This window comes from Sinohyriopsis cumingii, chromosome 7 (assembly GCF_028554795.1).
Source record: "Sinohyriopsis cumingii isolate HCF-2022 chromosome 7, ASM2855479v2, whole genome shotgun sequence".
In the NCBI taxonomy this organism is placed as follows: Eukaryota; Metazoa; Mollusca; class Bivalvia; order Unionida; family Unionidae; genus Sinohyriopsis; species Sinohyriopsis cumingii.
The window spans coordinates 86,927,277-86,947,141 of NC_142967.1; the positions used below are offsets into that span (position 1 = coordinate 86,927,277).

The 19,865-nt window shown below is 38.5% G+C and overlaps 1 protein-coding gene across 1 annotated transcript in view; it reads left to right on the forward strand.

Annotated features, from left to right (window-relative positions):
• LOC149795669 (endothelin-converting enzyme 1-like) overlaps positions 1-19,865 on the forward strand; it is a 119,996-nt gene that overhangs the window by 38,818 nt on the left and 61,313 nt on the right. The window contains exons 2-3 of the mRNA XM_089963837.1: positions 6,786-6,846; positions 19,085-19,289. Coding sequence (XP_089819963.1) covers positions 6,786-6,846; positions 19,085-19,289 — 266 coding nt within the window. The remainder of the gene's footprint in view (positions 1-6,785; positions 6,847-19,084; positions 19,290-19,865) is intronic.

The following is a 19,865-nucleotide window of genomic DNA, read 5'->3' on the forward strand; positions in this document are numbered from 1 at the left end:
TTACGCTTGGATTTTCCGTTATTTTAGATATCGACCATACTAAGCGTCATTGAAACAACTCTCTCTGGTGTAAGAAAATTGAATCTGTTGCTGAAATTGTGGATCATAAAGTCTTCTAGTCTTCCACAAGGAGGATATCTACTAAACCAAGCTCAGAAGTACTTTGACAAAACCCAAGGAAATAAGCATGTGCGATTAAAATGACATATTCATTTTTACAAAAGAGCTAAATCAGAAATAAGATTGGAATAACTAAAACAGAAATAATTCCAATTTATTTTCCTTTCATTACAACATAAAATATCAATTTAGCCGACTAAATATCTGGAATCGCCACTTTATTTCGTACCATTGTTTAATTTGTATCTCTTGCTTGTCTTTCAATGTTATAATTCGGATATCTTGCTTGTCTTACTGTGTTCAAATTCATATTTCTTGCTTATCTCAGTATTCTAATTCGCATCTCTTGCTAGTCTCACATTGTTCGAATTCGTATATCTTGCTTGACTCACATTGTTCTAATTCGTATATCTTGCTTGACTCAGAGTGTTCGAATTCGTATATCTTGCTTGACTCACAGTGTTCGAATTCGTATATCTTGCTTGACTCACATTGTTCTAATTCGTATATCTTGCTTGACTCAGAGAGTTCGAATTCGTATATCTTGCTTGACTCACAGTGTTCGAATTCGTATATCTTGCTTGACTCACAGTGTTGGAATTCGTATATCTTGCTTGACTCAGTGTTCAGTCTGTATAGACCAGGACATGATGGTTGTTAATGGTTAGTCGGTCATCATAAATGTTTGAAATATGGCAGTAAGACTGAAGGTTGCACGTTTTCAACACGTGATAAGAAAAATCAATGTTTTGCCTTCGATCAAATATTTCCATATATGTTTTCTCCTATGCAGTAATATATACACCATGTTATACACCATGATATACACCATGTTATTTAATGTTTTCCAAAGTGAATCCATATGATAAAAAAATTCATGATATTTTATCCGCTATAAAAATATTTACTAACGATTTACTAGCGACTCATACCACTAAACTTATTTTCTCACATTGATCGTTTCATAGCAGAGAAACAGCAAAACAAATTTTGAAATAAAGAAAACAGTTTTAGTAAGGGTTCGTTGAACTTTAAAACTTGTAGGTCCCCAGGACCATCGGACAGGTTCTTGGTAAAACAACATGTATGGAGTGTTGCAGATATGAAATTTGCCCATCCTAATGGAAGCAAAGGGAGTATACAACATCAAAATACGTCCATCTGAATTTGGGTTGCAAGTATTGATTGGTGGCTGGTGGCAATTTCTGTACGTTATTGTAGAAGATGGTTGAAACACAAGAATGGACTTGATAGGGATATGAGTGTATTTATCGATAATTTCCAAGAATGGACTTGTAGGGATATGAGAGTGTTTATCGATAATTTCCAAGAATGGACTTGTAGGGATATGAGAGTTGTTATCGATAATTTCCAAAAATGGACTTATAGGGATATGAGAGTGTTTATCGATAATTTCCAAGAATGGACTTGTAGGGATATGAGAGTGTTTTTAGATAATTTCCAAGAATGGACTTGTAGGGATATGAGAGTGTTTATCGATAATTTCCAAGAATGGATTGCTATGTCTAATCGTGTGTTATTACCCTTTAGTTGTATCTAATTCAATGGTGAGGTGAAACAATAGTGTGAGAGAGAGAGAGAGAGAGAGAGAGAGAGAGCGGGGGGGGGGGGCAGACAGAGAGATAACAAAGAGATGGATCTAAGCAGGGATGGTCATTAACAATAGCTCACACAAGTTGCACGTTACACTCATTTCTGCGCAGAGAAAGGAATCCTTATGTAGATAAAGATTTAAACTTCCACAGATTATGATAACACAGGCTAATTTCCGGAAATTTGTTATCTTACATATGTTTGGGGGAATGTCTGTATTTTCTGCGGGGTGGCGGAGCTGTATGCCTTTTCGTTCGGGTATGATTTCCGCGCATTCAGACTTGTTGGTGCAGACGTAAAGGCATGTTACAGTTATGCATGGCATGGTTGGACTGCTGTCTCTGTCCTCAAGGATTCATTATATGATCTCTAAACGTACGTTACGAAAGATATGGGGCGTTGTTGCTTGCATTGATTGCCGATTTGCATTTTGTTGTAATCCAGTAGAGCTGTGGGATTTCATAGAGTAGTTTCACGATTTGTTTACCATTCCATTCAATTAATGGCCAAAAGACCACAGCCTCGACCATCCCACTCAATGTTTCTAGTCGCATGTTATACAAATCAGACTAAAATGTTCAAATTCAAAGTGTTCTTTTTATATAAAATGTCCCTTGAACTTGAGAAATGATTTCTATTGTTCAATTTACATTGGGGTTATACTACAAACCTTAGCATATAACAAAGTGTCAAATTTTCCAGCTTGACAGAATATTTTGCGTAATTTGAAAATTTAATTTACACTGTACCACATTGTTTCACTTGTAATTTAATTAGACCTTCGCCTGACACTTAAATTTGTCGACATAAATAACGGGAAGGTGTTGAGCTTCTTCTGCGTCAGGAACTGGAATTGCAGTTTTGCGCATATTATTCACATGGTTTCACGCAATTCAATTTCCGCGAAAATTATCGATTTTGATGCTAATAGATTGTAACATTCGCTAATAATAACTTTATTTAAAACAGTCAATAAGTCAGAATGTCAGGCAAGAGAGCAAGTTTATAGGCTTTATTACTTTCCCCCAACCGATACAAATCTAACATAGCAAGTTTAACCCCCTTTATGAGAGGTATTATTTCGATGACAGTAGTTGTGGAATTACAGGAAGTAATACATGTCCTTATCGATGTAGTCATGCGTCGATATTAAACTGGCTCTGACAGACGTACACAAAAATGAAAACGTAGAGAGGACAAAAAGTGATAAGCGGACTAACTGAGTAACAGTAATTCGAACATTTTACATTATTATTATTCACCAAAAGACTTTGATCTCATTACCAAGTCCCAGGCCACTATAGGCACATAACCGCATTCAGCGCTGGATCGTATTTCAAACACCACTGAAATATAATTATAATTTTATTCATTAGGACTGGTGACACAAATTTTTGGACTATTTTTGGGATCTAATCCGCATTACAGTAAGTTCGTTTTAAAATTTCACATTTCTATCTTGAAAAATGAATTATTTGTTGAAATTTTCAAAACGTGTTAGATTTCGCTCTTTTCATTACTTAATTTAAGACCATATATTCGTAATTGTTTGCTTTGAGAGAGTGCACTTGATGATATACTGTGGTATATATCAGGCATTTGTTATGACTTTAGATTTATAGCATTATAATTTTTAATGGGCGTGTTTTCATAATTAAAAATAGAGATCCTCTTTTGCTTCTTTCTTTCTTTCTTTCTTTCTTTCTTTCTTTCTTTCTTTCTTTCTTTCTTGTTTAATATCAGTCTGAAGATGTGTTTAATGTTATATTTAGAAAACCGCTCCAATAGCCAATGTGGTTGCAGTATCCGCCTCCGATGCGGGAGGTCGTGCGTTCGAACTCCGGTTGAGTGATACCAAAGATTTATAAAATGGTACTAGTAGCTGCCTTGCTTGGCGCTCAGCATTAAGAGGTTAGCATTAGTTCTGGTAGGTATGGTGTCAGGATAATGTGTCTGGGTGGGACATGATGTCACATATCTGCGGCATGATGCCCCAGAGCTAGACATCACTATAAACTGTCACGTTAAAGACATGGTAGTAGTTTGACTGGAATAATGTTAAAGCTACGCTTAAACCCCAAATAACACACACACACCACACACAGACACACACACACTCTCCCCCCCATCTATCTTTTTATCTTTCTTTCTTTCTTTTTATTGTTGTTATTATTACTATTATTATTACTATTACTATTATTATTATTATTATTATTATAAAGCCATTTATTAGCGTTGATTATTCTGTATATTCCAATCACTTAATTTTTCCGTACATTCCAATCACTTCATTATTCCATACATTTAATAACTTCATTATTCCGTACATTCCAATCACTTGCTTATAAATCCAGCATTATGATGAACGTCTTGTTTTCTGGATCAAAATGTTAGAGGAGATCACAAGAACAAAAACAAAGAGCCTATTTTAGAATATCAGACAAAAATGTGACAAATACAATGAATGAAGACTTTTTCAAAATTCTATACTTTTTATTGAATGGACGGCATAAGCCACAGAGACACTTGATTATCTAGTTTTAGAAATGCTGATACCTGTTCTCTTTATGTGAACAAGTACATGTTCAGTGTCCTGTACCAGCGCTAAAGAAGCACGCTGCTGTATGAGGATTTTGAAGATATATATATATATATATATATATATATATATATATATATATATATATATATATATATAGTCTGTGAGATTCCCTTGGTCCCGCTAATGTTGATATGAAAGAAAGGTTGCCAGTAGATTCCTGCGGATTAGTGATTCCTCCCGGGCCCTATGGGGGTTCTTCCTTCACCAAATATACGCCATGTATAGCCTCTCATATGCTGAAAAATGGCGTAAACTCATGAAAGAAAACCAATCTGTTATAACCCAGTACACAGAAGTTTGTCTAATGTACGTTCTGAATTACACAAAAGTTTTTAACATTTGTCTTGGATTAACTAAATGTGTTTATTATATTTTATCTGCGGCGAAATTGGCAAAAAAAAGCTAACTGTGGAATGTGTGCTGTTGCTGACACAGCCGAACTCGTCCTCACCAGGCGTATACATATGATGTTGTTACTAACCTCACCAGGCCGTATACATATGATGTTGTTACTAACCTCACCAGGCCGTATACATATGATGTTGTTACTAACCTTTTTACTTTCAGCTGGCCTTCACAAGCCAACCAAGTTATAAACCTTTCATCCAGTACAGGCATCATAGGTATTATTTTAAGACAGGCGGCAATTTTAAACTTGCCAAATTATGTCTTCGTATCTTTTTACTGTCAGCATTAGTTGATTTGTTAATGTAAATAATAAAGTGTACTCTTCACCATATACATTTTTAAATCTGACCCTGGTTTGTTGTCTGAGACTATCATTTTCCATTGTGAAACAACCCACTCTTATTTATACAGGAATGCAACATGTATACTGACCATAGTATATAGCCATGCGATATAAGAGCATACATGGACGCTTGTAGAAGTGGTTAAGTACACGAGTTTGAAATCAACCTGGACAAAAAGCTAGTATATTAAACGACAGACTGGCAGATATTAATAAAATTCAATTTGTACTCGAAACAGGTATCCGATGAACTCTAAACTATCTCAATTACACGAGTTGACTTAAGTCCCAAAAGACACATCTTTATAACTGCTTTCGTCCGAGTTGACTTAAGCCCCAAAAGACACATCTTTATAACTGCTTTCGTCCGAGTTGACTTAGGTCCCAAAGGACACATCTTTTTAACTGCTTTTGTCCGAGTTGACTTAAGTCCCAAAGGACACATCTTTATAACTGCTTTCGTCCGAGTAAAATATGTCCCAATGGATACATCTTTTTAACTGCTTTCGTCCGAGTTGACTTAAGTCCCAAAGGACACATCTTTTTAACTGCTTTTGTCCGAGTTGACTTAAGTCCCAATGGATACATCTTTATAACTGCTTTCGTCCGAGTTGACTTAAGTCCCAAATGACACATCTTTATAATTGATTTCGTTCGAGTTGACTTAAGTCCCAAAGGACACAATTTTATAACTGCTTTCGTCCGAGTAAAAAGTGCAATGGTTTCCTTCAACACATTAATACAAATGACGGAAAAATAACGAGGTTACAGTTAAAAAAGTGGAAGCGTTGAAACACTTACATTATATCACACAAACTGTACCATTCTTCATTAAAACGTGCATCAGACAAGCAGATTGTTACAATGGATCAAACTGATGTAAATGAATTTAGTCAAGGTGAACGTTGACTTTCATGAATCGTTTGTGATTCAAACAATTTCATCATAACATATACTGTGTTTTGACATAGGTCTGAGGGACAATTTGCACTGACTAATCACTTCATAGACCCATTAATTTTTAAAACTTAAAATACGTTTTGTAAAATAAATATTTTAGCTCGCTGTAAAACCAGAGATCATAAATAAGGAATGTATTCTTACGCTATAGCGTATAAATATTCCGGGCACTTCGGTTAACTATCCCACTTGCAGCTTATTAGCGTAGGCGAACAAAAGAAGTAAAGTGTAGAATTACTTTCAGAACAAATAAGGCACAAGTCCTATCTGGACATGTATGATTGGATTCCCTCTAGAAATGAAATATCTGGTACTTTGGAAAGGTCTTGTATAAAATCTGACTTTAAGATGCATTGTTTTTAATTCATTAATAGAGATTTTTATGGAATGTACGACTGTGCAATTTTATCACCACTACAGTCCATTGACTTATTTGTTTCAGGCTGAACTTATTTTCTTCAGACAGAAATGTTACTTTCAGATAGCTGTTCATCTCGATCACTGGTTCTTTGCATTTGAACGGAAGCATTCCTTGAATTGTGAACTATTCCCATTCTGCTTGAATTTACAAAAACTGGTAACTTGCTCGTGAGTTCATTAATTGACTGGTACATTGTAACGTGCTCGTGAGATCATTAATTGACTGGTACATTGTAACGTGCTCGTGAGATTATTAATTGACTGGTAACTCCTTTCTCCCTCTGATATTGAACAGTTCTTCTCTGGTGTCTATTTCAGGTCAACATGCACAGACGAAAATGAGCTGCTGAACGGTAGCGGTAGCAAGACTTCTATAAAAGTAAGTTAACCATATAAGATATTTGATTGCTTGATAATGCAAGGACAAAGAAACAGTGAGCAAATGTTACTGCCAAATTACTAAAAGTCCATTGAAGAATCTTTGCTGGCCATGCGAAGAATAAACAATCGATAAAGTAGCCTAACAGCAATGTTTGTTTTTGTTTTTTGTAATTTTTGTAGCTGAGATAGATAAACTGCTTCTGTGTCACATGACTCTAGAGTTTACCCTGATCATCGCACGTGTCTACGCTGTGTGACAGTAAAACAATAAATTATCACGCCAGTAACAAACCATCACAGCCACATCAACACGCTGCCACTTGACTTGCAGCGAATTTAAGATAGTTGATATCCTTGATATTAGTATGTTACGGTGGGACGAAAGGTGAACTGCATTCAATTACTTTAATAATGTTTACGTAGTAAAACATAATAGTTTACTAGTTTGATTAAGTATTTGTCCCAGACAATATTTTTATATTGATTTTTACGAGATGAAAAGTCCATACCTTACTAGGCTTTGTTGGTGATAGACTGGGCATCGAATACATCGTTGATTCGATTTAAAAATCGATCGCCTGTTTCTATTCAGTGGCACCACGTTTTCATATCTATGCACCAAATCGCCTATGGTTTTCCATTTGCAACAGCACCATTTCCCACCCAACCATGCTAATCATGCGGTCAAATGACGCCCCGTGAAATTAAAGTTGTCAAAGACAAAAGTGGTACAAAGAACAAGACAAGGGGAATATTCCCATTTCTCACTGCTATTCTAGCATCGTTAGCAACTGCGTCTTTAGCTGTTACGAAAGCGACTACGTTACGGTCGTCGGAACTATATCAAAGATGCATTTAAAGTTGAAGATCAGATAGCGTCTCCAAAACAAATAAAAAAGGAAAAGGCCTTGGATTACCCTGGCAGGCCTTGGATTACCCTGGCAGGCTTGTTTTCATACACCTAAGCCTCTTAAAAATGCGTGCATCTGGATCACATTAATTCATCCTTCGACTACCCGGTACAACTCGCTTAAGGCCACGCGTCCATTACCCCAAGTCTACATTTACTGGCTAACATAATGCCTGTTATTAATATTTATGGAGCCCTGCGCGGCCTTTGCGTGGATCTGAACAGGTTTGCCAACAAAGACCTCTTGGCTAAGTTTACCAGCTGTGTTGCTGATGTTGACCTGGGTGACCATGTGATATTTCCAAGATCAAACTGGAAAACTTCAGACATCTAACGTGGACATTTTTCTGATTCTGTCAGGCGCTGTTGCAAAGATCCATGCTTAATTATCGAAAACGGTTAAATTAGAGACTATGCTATGTCGAGGGCTTCTGTGAAAAAGTGGTTGCTTGTGGTTGGTATGCTTAAATGTGTGGATTCAAAGGTGCTATCAACAACTTAACAACCACGCATTGTAACTTCAATTTACGCATTCTTAAGCATATGAGGAGATCTTGTAAATGACAGACTTGTTTTCACTGCTGTCAGATTTTGTATTTATGAACAATTCTTGAACATTATTGTCTTAGCGGTACGCATTACTGATGTCTCCCCTCGTCGTTGGCATCCGTTAGTCTCGAGAGACGATGGAACTGCGCCCATGAGAGATGTCCCGGTTGGTGGCTGTGCAGCGTCTGCTGTGGCTAAGTAGTCCAATGCGGGAGTGGCAGTCCCTGCTGCACTTGCTGCACTTGAAGGTTGTGTCAGGTGTTGGATGAGGCTGCTTCTTCTTCCTCTGTGATCGTCTTTCATCAGCTAGCAAGCATGCTTGTCCTCTCCGGCTTTCAGACCAGTGATCAGAGCATGTCGCCAGCCTGATCTGTCTAGAGCGAGCTCTTCCCAGGTGTTGACATCAATATCAAGGGCTTTCCTGTCATGCTTACAGACATCCTTGAAGCGGAGATGTGGCCGTCCGATCGACCTTTTGCCAGAGGCGAGTTCCGAATAAAGAATGTCTTTGGGGATCCGTCCGTCAACCATCCGACGTACATGGTCCAGCCATCTGATGCGGTGTTGGCGGAGGAGTATGATGATGCTGGGAATCTTGGCACGCTCGAGCACCTCGTTGTTTGTTACTCGATCGCTCCAGGTGATCCCGAGTATGCGTCGGAGGCATCGCATGTGAAAGGCGCTCAGTCTTTTCTCTTGTGAGGCATACAGAGTCCAGGTTTCACTGGCATACATGAGAGTGCTTAGCACGCATGCACGGTACACGGTGATCTTAGTGTTCATGGTCAGCATGCTGTTGTTCCACACTCTCTGCGACAACTTGGAGAGAGTTGTTGATGCCTTTCCGATCCGCTTGTTGAGCTCAGCATCGAGCGAGAGGTTGTTGGTGATGGTAGAGCCGAGATACATGAACTGACTCACCACCTCAAGTTCGTAGTTGTTGATGCTAATGCTTGGGGGTCCGCGTCCTGAACCATTACGTTTGTTTTCTTTAGGCTTATGGTTAACCCAAACTCATCACATGCTTTAGCAAAGCAGGCCATCAGGCGCTGAAGCTCAGCTTCTGTGTGGGTGGCTAGAGCAGCATCGTCTGCGAAGAGCATGTCCCTGATGGTTACTTCACGCACTTTGCTCTTTGCCTTCAGTCGTGCCAGGTTGAACAGTCTGCCATCTGATCGTGTGTGCAGGTAAATCCCTTCTGTGGACGTCCCAAAGGCGTGCTTGAGCAGGAATACGAAGAAGATGCCGAAGAGAGTGGGGGCAAGGACACAGCCCTGTTTAACTCCACTGCGGATGTCAAAGGGGTCGGATGTTGAGCCATCGTATTGCACTGTGCCTTTCATGTCATCGTGGAAGGACTGGATCATGCTTAGCAGCTTTGGAGGGCAACCAATTTTCGCCAGGATTGTGAAGAGTCCGTCTCTGCTGACCAGATCGAATGCCTTGGTGAGGTCTATAAAGGCCAGGAAGAGGGGTCTGTGTTGTTCTCTGCATTTTTCCTGCAGTTGCCTGACAGAGAAGATCATGTCGATTGTGGACCTCTCTGTGCGGAACCCGCACTGCGACTCTGGGTAAACTCTGTCAGCAAGCGTCTGCAGTCTGCTCAGGATGACGCGTGCGAAAACTTTACCCACGATGCTGAGAAGTGATATGCCCCTGTAGTTGTTGCAGTCGCTTCTGTCGCCCTTGTTCTTGTACAGGGTTATGATGTTAGCATCTCTCATGTCCTGAGGCACTGCCCCCTCGTCGCAGCACTGGCATAGGAGGTCGTTCAGGTGTGTGAGAAGCACGCTACATCCACACTTGATGAGTTCTGCTGTGATGCCATCCTTCCCTGGGGCTTTACCTAGGGACAATTTCTCTAAGGCCTTCTTTAGTTCGTCTACAGTAGGTTTCTCGTCCAGTTCGGCCATGAGAGGGAGGTTTTCAATGGCGTTGAGGGCATCATTGTTCACGTGGTTCTCTTTGGAGTACAGTTCGGAGTAGTATTCCACCCAACGCTCCATCTGCTTGCCCTTGTTGTGGATGGTATCACCTGTGGCAGACTTCAGTGGTGCTGTCAGTTTCTTCGTGGAACCCATTGCTTTCTTTATGCCATCATACATGCCTCTGATGTTTCCAATATCTGCTGCTGACTGGATACCCTGACAGAGCTGAAGCCAGTATTCATTGGCAAACTGCCGTGCTAATCTCTGCACTTTGCTTCTGGTAGACCTGCATGCCTGTAGTGTCGTCTGACAGGGGGATCGCTTATATTGCAGGTGAGCACTGCGACGCTCTTCTATGGCTGGCATGAGCGTGGCAGAGTTAGCCTCAAACCAGTCATTGTTCTTTGATTGCTTCTTACCAAAGATCCGTGTGGCTGTGCTGTATACAATCTCTCTGATGTAATCCCATCTTTCTTTGGCACTGCCGTTGTGGGGTTCCGAGTCAAACCTCTTGGAAAGAGCATATGTGAATTCCTCAGCCTTGTCTGGATATGATGTCTTGCTCACATCAATGCGTGGTTGACCCTCTTGCCTAGAGCGGTGGATCTTCTTTGGCTGAAGCTTCATTTTGCAGCACACCAGCGAGTGGTCGGTGTCGAAGTCAGCACTGTGGAAGGTACGGGTAAGAAGCACACTCTTCATGGCTGACCGTCTTGTAATGATCAAGTCCAGCTGGTGCCAGTGTTTAGACCGGGGATGCCTCCAAGACACTTTGTGCTGTGGCTTTGTCTGAAAGAATGAATTGGTGATGCTGGGTTCGTGGCACGAGCACATCTCTAGAAGGCGCTGCCCATTCTCATTTATCTTCCCAACGCCAAACTTGCCAAGACAGGAGGACCAAGAGTCATGATCGGCACCCACCCTAGCATTGAAGTCGTCCAGCAAAATCAAGTTCTCTTCCTTGGGAAATTTGTCAATGAGCGAGTTTAACTCATCATAAAACTCATCCTTGGTATCTGTGGCGGATCTTAGTGTGGGAGCGTAAACACTGATCAGGTTGACAGGCCCGTTTGTGGTGTGGAGGCGGAAGGATAGCAGTCTTTCATTTCCTTGTTGGCAGGGTTCTATCATTCCCAGCAGAGTGTTCCTGACAGCGAATCCAACACCAAACTCTCTGGCTTCATCTGCACTCTTTCCTTGCCAGAAGAATGTGTAGTTCTTTTCTCTGAGGAACCCAGAATCTGGTAGTCGTGTCTCCTGTAGTGAGGCGATGTCGACCTGGAGCCTTGCAAGTTCGTCGTTGATGACTGAAGTCTTACGAACATCACTGATTGTCTGGAGATCAACTGAAAGCCCAGTCAGCATGGTCCGGACATTCCAGGTACCTAGCTTGAGGATTGAAGTCTTCTTTTTTACTTTTGCTTTGGGGGCCCCGAGTGGCCGAGTGGTCTAAAGCGCTCTCCGTCACGGATCACTGCCATCTCACCTCTGTCTGCGTGGGTTCGAGTCTCGGGCTAGGCAAATGTGGATATGTGAGAAAGCTTGCCGGTAGCTTCTCGTGGGTCGGTGGTTCTTTCCGGGGTTTTCCCTGGTTCTTCCTCCGCCATTAATACTGGCCGCCATGTATAGCCTATCTTGTGCTGAAAAATGGCGTTAAACCCTATAACAACAACAACAACTTTTGCTTTGTTATTTCTTGGTGCAATAGTTGCAGTCCGCTTGTCAGGTACTCGCGTACCTTAAGCCATACGCACCCAGCAAGGCAGGCGAACTGTGGCGGGACGGCACCTTATTGGCTGTGGGCTGCCCAGTTTGAGGCGGGCGGTAGCTGTCCAGTGAAACATGTTGGTCTCTCCCACCGTCGGAAGCAACCCCTGGCGTCTGGCTCTACGCCAATCGAGCGGTGACTTATAACCGGTAAACTGCTGCTTCCCGTGTTGTGTCGTCGCTATGGAGCGAAGCTGGAGTGTCCTCTCCAGGGCGGAAGCCTGGGCAGGGTGATATGGGGAATCAACTGTTGCCCATGCAGCTGATCCCCCCTCTCCACGCAGCTGATGGATCCAAGGGAAAGGACAAGCCGATACGTCATGGCACCAGCTGCGTTGCAGGAGTTGCCGAGATGACACTGAAATCAATGCCAAGTCGCCTTAGGGACTCCGACTCCGGATTTTCTGTTGGGGTTTACTCCCTTAGCCTTTCCCCTAAGAGGGTATAGTCGCAAGGCAGCGAAGGTTTGAAATCGGAGTTTACCTTCTCCTAGATGGGCAACCACCCAAGTTTAACGAGCCCTATCTGCCAGAAGCATCTGGTTTTGAGGCTCCAGAAGCTCGCCTGTCATCCCTTCTCCAGTCAGTTTAAACAGGTTCCGCCACTCGTGAAGGCCTGGAGCTGGATTTGGTTGTCAGAGGCTCTATCAGACGCAAGCCATTGGGAGATTTCCAAGGGAAGTGGGTGCTTATCTCCCACAACCGCCCCCGGCGATGACAACCCTTGAAACCCTGATGTCTCCCACGATGTTCATTATTTATCACTATTGTCATTGCACCCCACCTGCCACTAAATCCGGCTAGGATGAATTAATATGATCCAGACTTGATCATTTGTAAGCGGCTTAGGTGTTTGAAAACCCCGCTACTTGGTAAATACAAACAATATATATGTAGTTGTTGATCGTATTTGCGAAGTCGCAGTTGCATCCACCGTTGATTTGGGTGTGACGAGAATCAGGACTACGGCAGCTATTAAAGGCACTCCAATAGGAATTGTTGTAGGAACCACATCAATAATAACGGGTGTGACTGGTGGCGCTGGTAAAATACTTTCAATGCGATTACCTTCACGAATACGTGTCTATTGGGAACTTCTGCCTGCCGCACAAAGTAGTTTCAGTATAATTAGTAAACTCTAGTCAATGATATTGAGGATAAATCAGTTGGCATGTCTGCGTTCGAAATGGAAAACCATAGGCGACTTCATGCACAGATGCGAAACCGAGGCGCGAGTGACCCAAAACAAGTAATTGATATAAAAGCAGTGAAAACTGAGTAACTGTTTATATGTTTGCTAGTGTACATTAATCAGACTGCCAACATGTTTCGAAAGTGTATTGCCCAAGGGGAGGCTCACCGCTGTTTCAAAAACAATCTTGAGGTAAAACAATGGTGTGAAAGGTAGGGACAGAGAGATAACTCATATTTATATATATATATATATATATATATATATATATATATATATATATATATATATATATATATATATATATATATATATATATATATATATATATATATATATATATATATATATATATATATATATATATATAACTAATACTAATGATAATAAAGTGTCTTGTAAAGTGTTTATGTAATGCAATTTGATATGCCAATACTGTTGATATATCAAATCGTGATCTGCTCATGGAGCATTAATATGCATATGTAAAAATAAAAGCGCTAGAGAATACTTTCTTGATCAGGGATACATTTCTAAGTTGGAAAATAATAATAACATATTAATAATTCATTTTCCCATATTTCCAAAATAATTAAACATAGTACACAAAAATTTCATCGAAATCCGTCTCTACTTTGGGTTTTAGCTCTTTATTTCATGAATAAGGAAAAAATACTTGGAAATTTATGAAGTGAGAGAAAAAAGAATTTGTGCCTGGTGGAACCCTTTAATTGAACTTTCACCAAATAACTAATTTAATGCTCTGTTTTTGGTATTTAATTTAAAAAAATTACAATAAGGTTCTAAAAACAGAATACTTTTTAAATATTAAAGTATACGAAGGCTGCTACCCCACCTCCCATCCCCATCTCTTCCTTTCTCACCGTGTAGGTTGGTCAGGCAGAGAAACAACGAGGTAGTAAATTAAAACATACATACATGCATACATACATACATAGATACATACATAGATACATACATACATACATACATACATACACACACACACACACACACACACACACACACACACACACACATACATATATATATATATATATATATATATATATATATATATATAATGATTGTTTTGGAAATTAACCGAATTAAGTCACTACGCGGATTGATCTTATATTATCTGTCACGTGTTGTGGGCTTGCAAAGAAAGTATAACATTAAACTGATTCATTAATTTAAGGTTACACGAAGTTTACCGAATTAGCTCATTCGGAAGGATAGCTATATTGCAATCTCAAGTACTCTCTCATCTGTTGCCATCACTGACAAAATATTTACATTTTCGTACTAAATTCAGATCCTATTTTAGGATCTACACATAATACATCTCTGTGTGTGTATACATACATACATACATACATACATACATACATACATACTTACATACATACATACATACATACATACATACATACAGTGATCAAAACTCTCATTGTAGGAGATGACATTTCCATTTCTTGTTTTTGAGACATTACGTAAACTTCCTTATCTTGTTCATTTGAAGAAAAAAAAAACATTACAAGGGAACGTTTTTTGGGACCAGTCACTAAAGTGCATCACTATAGGAAATAACACAACATAAATCTCATCAGAAACGTGACCAATTAATTTCTAATTATCATGACAATCGGCAGTATACATTGTGTAATTGTTATTACCAACATTTCTATCCCGCCTGAGTGTCCGCTTTTGTCTCAGGCTCAACAAAAAGTAATCGTAGTTTTCTTTGAGTAAAATACTTTGAAAACCAGGAGATTACAGAATTTGATAGTCGGATAATTAATGATCATGTATGTGGACCAGCCTAAAATGAAACTGATAAATTTGTAACAGAAATTTGTTCAGAAAGAGTTTGCGATGATCATTTAAGAGAAATCCTTTTCAGCTTCTTTAACAAGCTTGTTCAATAGGAACCGGTTGCTCTTATGTCTTTTCTCCTGATATCAAAGACTTTTTTCACTCATTCCAAAATATTGAATATTCTCTAGCATCATCACCACAGAATTGGTTTAAGTTGGCATTGATCCTTACAAATTAACCACTGATCTAAATATCTCTTGATTATCTTCTATATAGATACAACGCATATTTATTTTTCAATAATTCGTTAATTCATGTAGTGTTAGGGGATTGTTTTAAGTGAGATTATTTTGCTTGTGATTCAGATATCAACCGTAATACTGAAACGGTTTAGATGCTGATGTTTTGATGCCTTCTTCGGTAATTGTTGACAGAATCTAACTAAAACTTATTCGAAAGCTGTTTAACCGTCCTTAGTTGTTGATAATACTTTTTAAACGTTCTTCGCGTAGAAATGAAAATGGTGTGCCAAAACTTTCTCTCTTTTCCTGACTTTTCACCAATCGATTAATTAATATCTTGATATCATTTATGTCGTTCAATTTGCTGTGATTTAAAGTAACGTACTCTCATATTGATGAGTAAAGTGCCATATTTTTTAAATGCCATTTATGTCAATGCATACATCTACTCTAAGGTTTGTCGATTCAAAATGGGTCTACCTTCAGGTAATATTAAATTTGGAATACTTTCTGCATCAGTAGAAATGAAACTTTTGTTGCAAAACAAAATACCAGATGATTTAACGATTTTAACATCCTGTTGATGACAAATGTACTTTTTAATGGTATATAGTTTATATTTTATATCTTACGTCGATATTATTGCTACTGCTTACGTAATGTCGTGTTAAAAGGAGAAAATTATAGAACCAAAAGATAATATATTTCTAGTCACGGCAAATCGAAAGAAAAAGAGTTCTTACCCATTGATTTTATGCATCTAGATAAACAGTTATACTCAGTGTATGAAAGTGGTTTGTTGGTTGGTTTTTATCCACCACTCGTTTTGATACTTTTGACGCTAAATTATCACATGTTTCATCGAATTTATCTCTTTGAAAATAATCACACATTTATCAACAAAAAATAATTTGTAGCTGTATTGGACATGCTTAACAACTGTATTTGGACATGGTTAAACAACTGTATTTGGACATGGTTAAACAACTGTATTTGGACATGGTTAAAAAACTGTATTTAGACATGGTTAAACAACTATATTTGCATATGGTTGACAACTGTGTTTAGATATGGTTAACGTATGGTATTTGGAAATGATATTCTATGATCAAAATTTACTTACGGGTATTTCGTGGCCTAATTTCGTTTCCATAAATCGATTTTTGCTATGCTTTGAGCAATAAGGTGTATTGACATTGCTTAGTGATCAAACTACAACACACATCACTGTTATGGTTTGTATTTAAACATCTGGTTGATGCCCCGGCACTGCATTCGATGTCGTAGATTTGCAGTAAAGTGAAAATTAGCACAATAAAGGCTATCAATCTGCTATATTGAATGATCTGGTCTAGTTCAACCAGACATCTCGCGGTGTTTTGAGAAATCTCGAGTGTCTGGTAAATGTCTATCTACATTCTTGGTGATATCAGTAATGTATGTATCAACATTCTTGGTGATATCAGTAATGTGTGTATCTGCATTCTTGGTGATATCAGTACTGTCTGTATTTACATTCTTGGTGATATCAGTAATGTATGTATCTACATTCTTGGTGATATCAGTAATGTATGTACCTACATTTTTGGTGATATAAGTAATGTCTGTATCTACATTCTTGGTGATATCAGTAATGTATGTATCTACATTGTTGGTGATATCAGTAATGTATGGCCAATATTAATAAGACCTATGACATGTACTTGGTCGTTTTTAGGCTTGTTGGCAAGGAATCTGATTCTGTATGACTGATTGTTGGTCACAACATAAGTGAAAATTATTCCCCCTGCTTTGGTATGACGATATTAGAGGATCACGCCACAAAACATCGCCAAGATGTTTGTCTAGAGCTGGGGTGTCAAACTCAATCGCTCAGCGGGCCAAAACTCAAATCACACGTAAGGTTGCGGGCCGAACACGATAAACATTCAATAAGCAGAAAATTAAACCTTTTTTAAACATTAATATAAATTAAAACAGAAAAAAGTTTTAATAATAAAAAATCATTGGCATACCCATTTTCGCTCTTATGCCAATTTGTCAGAGCTGGATGTTTGGCAAGGCTGCTAATTAGGGAATCTGATTTGCACTTTATATCGCAGGGCCATTAAAAAATATTTTTGCCTAAAATTCTCTCTCGGGCCGGATATAATTGTACGCCGGGCCTGATGTGGCCCGCGGGCCTTGAGTTTGACACATGCGGTCTAGAGAGCTGTTCATATATGCCTACAGTTTCGATCAATTCATAAAAGTGTTATCCTGTTTCATTAAAAAAGTATTCCTATCTCTGTCAACTTAAATAATAATAATAAGTTTTGATTGGATTGATTCAAACAGACTTTACTGTTCGTAGTGCTTTTGTTTTTATGGAGCAAAGTTTACAGATACAGGCAATTGCTCGATTGTACCTGATGGACAATATATTATTTGACCTTTTATTTCAAATTTCGTTTAACATATATATTTTGACACGATCAGCATTTTTATTTCAGACTTTTCTATTTTATACCTGCTCTGACTAGAAATCTACAAATTAATTTATTAAAAAGCTCCGTTTGGATTTCCCTGTAGCTGGAAAACTCGTATTGAATATGTCTTTTTGGTGTGTAGATCATACCAACGATACGGCGTTGCATTCAGTGAGAGAAAGAAATCAGATTTTGATGTATTTTAGCAGCAACGAATTCGATACAGCTGGTTGGATATAATGGCTTCTTTGATGTTTGCATAATTATAAATAAGCTACATGCCGCTATATATTTTTTCAGTCCAATTAATTCACAAAATTATTTTGGTTACACGTGCTATTATCACGCGTAACACGGCTGGATGGGCTTGTAATGTTTAGCAGAATGTTAATGATTCAGAGATGTGAAGAAAAGTGTATTGCATTTTCAGATCCTATTATTTAAATTCTGCATCTGTCTGACTTGAATATAATACTGAAATCGCTGACGCTGTTTATTGAGATTTTGATTTCATTTGAGAATTAAATCTGAATAGCGGATTGAAAAGAATTAAGCCCGAGAGGAGATTGCTCCACAACTCTTCACAACACTTCACTCATACAGTTTCTCAACTAACGTAGCATTCAAATTATTTCGCATATAAATTACCACTTAAACGGTTCCTGGCTCGTTGTGATAGATACATTTATACGTTTTAAACAAGTAGTGTTATTCTACGACGGGTGACAACCATGACTATACATAATTATTTCTGTCACAGCACATGGAAGTAGTGGACAGGCATGCCAGCAGTCTCTCTTTGTGCTTGTTGCAAATGCATATAACTTCAACTTATGTCTGTTCCGCTTTCAGCAGTACTTAATAAATGTACAACGGAACCTGAACTAATGGTCAAAGTTTTATACTAGGTGTCTCAAAGAAACGGTTGAAACTAATTACCGTTATCATTGCTGTAGTATGCTGTAAAATCAGTCTTCATCATTTTGCCAATTTTTACGTTACTTTGTATGCATTTCCTTTCGATTCAGTAGAGTGCTATTTTATCAGTTATCTTTTTATTAAACTGCTAATTTAAATGTTGTTACTTTAAAGTTTTCTTACATGATAAAATTGATCATTTAGTTACACTGTCATTTGTAGGGTATTACTCTTTCATTTTTATCAGTCTCCACTAAACATACTATGTATTTATGATCGTTATGAATTGCACTACTGGGTGTATTTTTACAGTCTATCGTATCCTTTACACTATTGTATCCTTTACACTATCGTATCCTTTACAGTATCGTATCCTTACACTATCGTATCCTTTACACCTTTTGCTCAGACTTGTTTTGCATCGTAAATGTCATTACTCCAGATGCAGGATGTACCGTTTGAAAGAACTGGCTCTGAAGATGACATCATAGATTATGAAGAGCGTTCCATTAACTGTGATCAGTGTCAGACAAAGAGAAAATGCACTCTGTTAGAAAAGCTTCTGCTCATTCTCTTGGTGGTATTCCTGGTTATTGTCATGGCGTTGGCAATTGCACTGGGGAAGGAAAAGACTATGGACAAGGAAGGTAAATTATCTCTTTCTCCTCCTATAATCATATGCAGTTTAATTTTTTAGATAAAGTCTTCACGGCCTGTATCACTATAATCAAAATATTACTCCTTTGAAAAGCACCCGATAATTCAATGCAACGCGGGAACTACAATTTCAGTGAAACAGCATTGCATTGTGGTATTTACTACAATACAGTGCTAACACAAAATTGAATATGAGCCAGTTCATGCGAAAACCAGCCTTAAGACATTGGGAGAGAAACGTTTGAAACCCCTGCTCAAAGTATGACGTCAACATTTTATACGTCATGATTACACGGAAGTGATTTTGCCATTTTCAAGAGTGACTAATACTGGACTCAAAGAGAAACTCTTTGCAAGTTTTGTATGGATTTCTATAAATCATATGTATCTAGGGTAAGTTAGGTAATAATAATAATAATAATAACAATAATAATAATAATATATACTTATTTCAAAACAATGAGAAAAAAAAGAAATATATAATTATTGATGTATTGGTCGTAACTGGCCGGTTCGATTATTCATTGGTGAATGAATCCAAAACATCAGTGTGTGTGTGTATATAT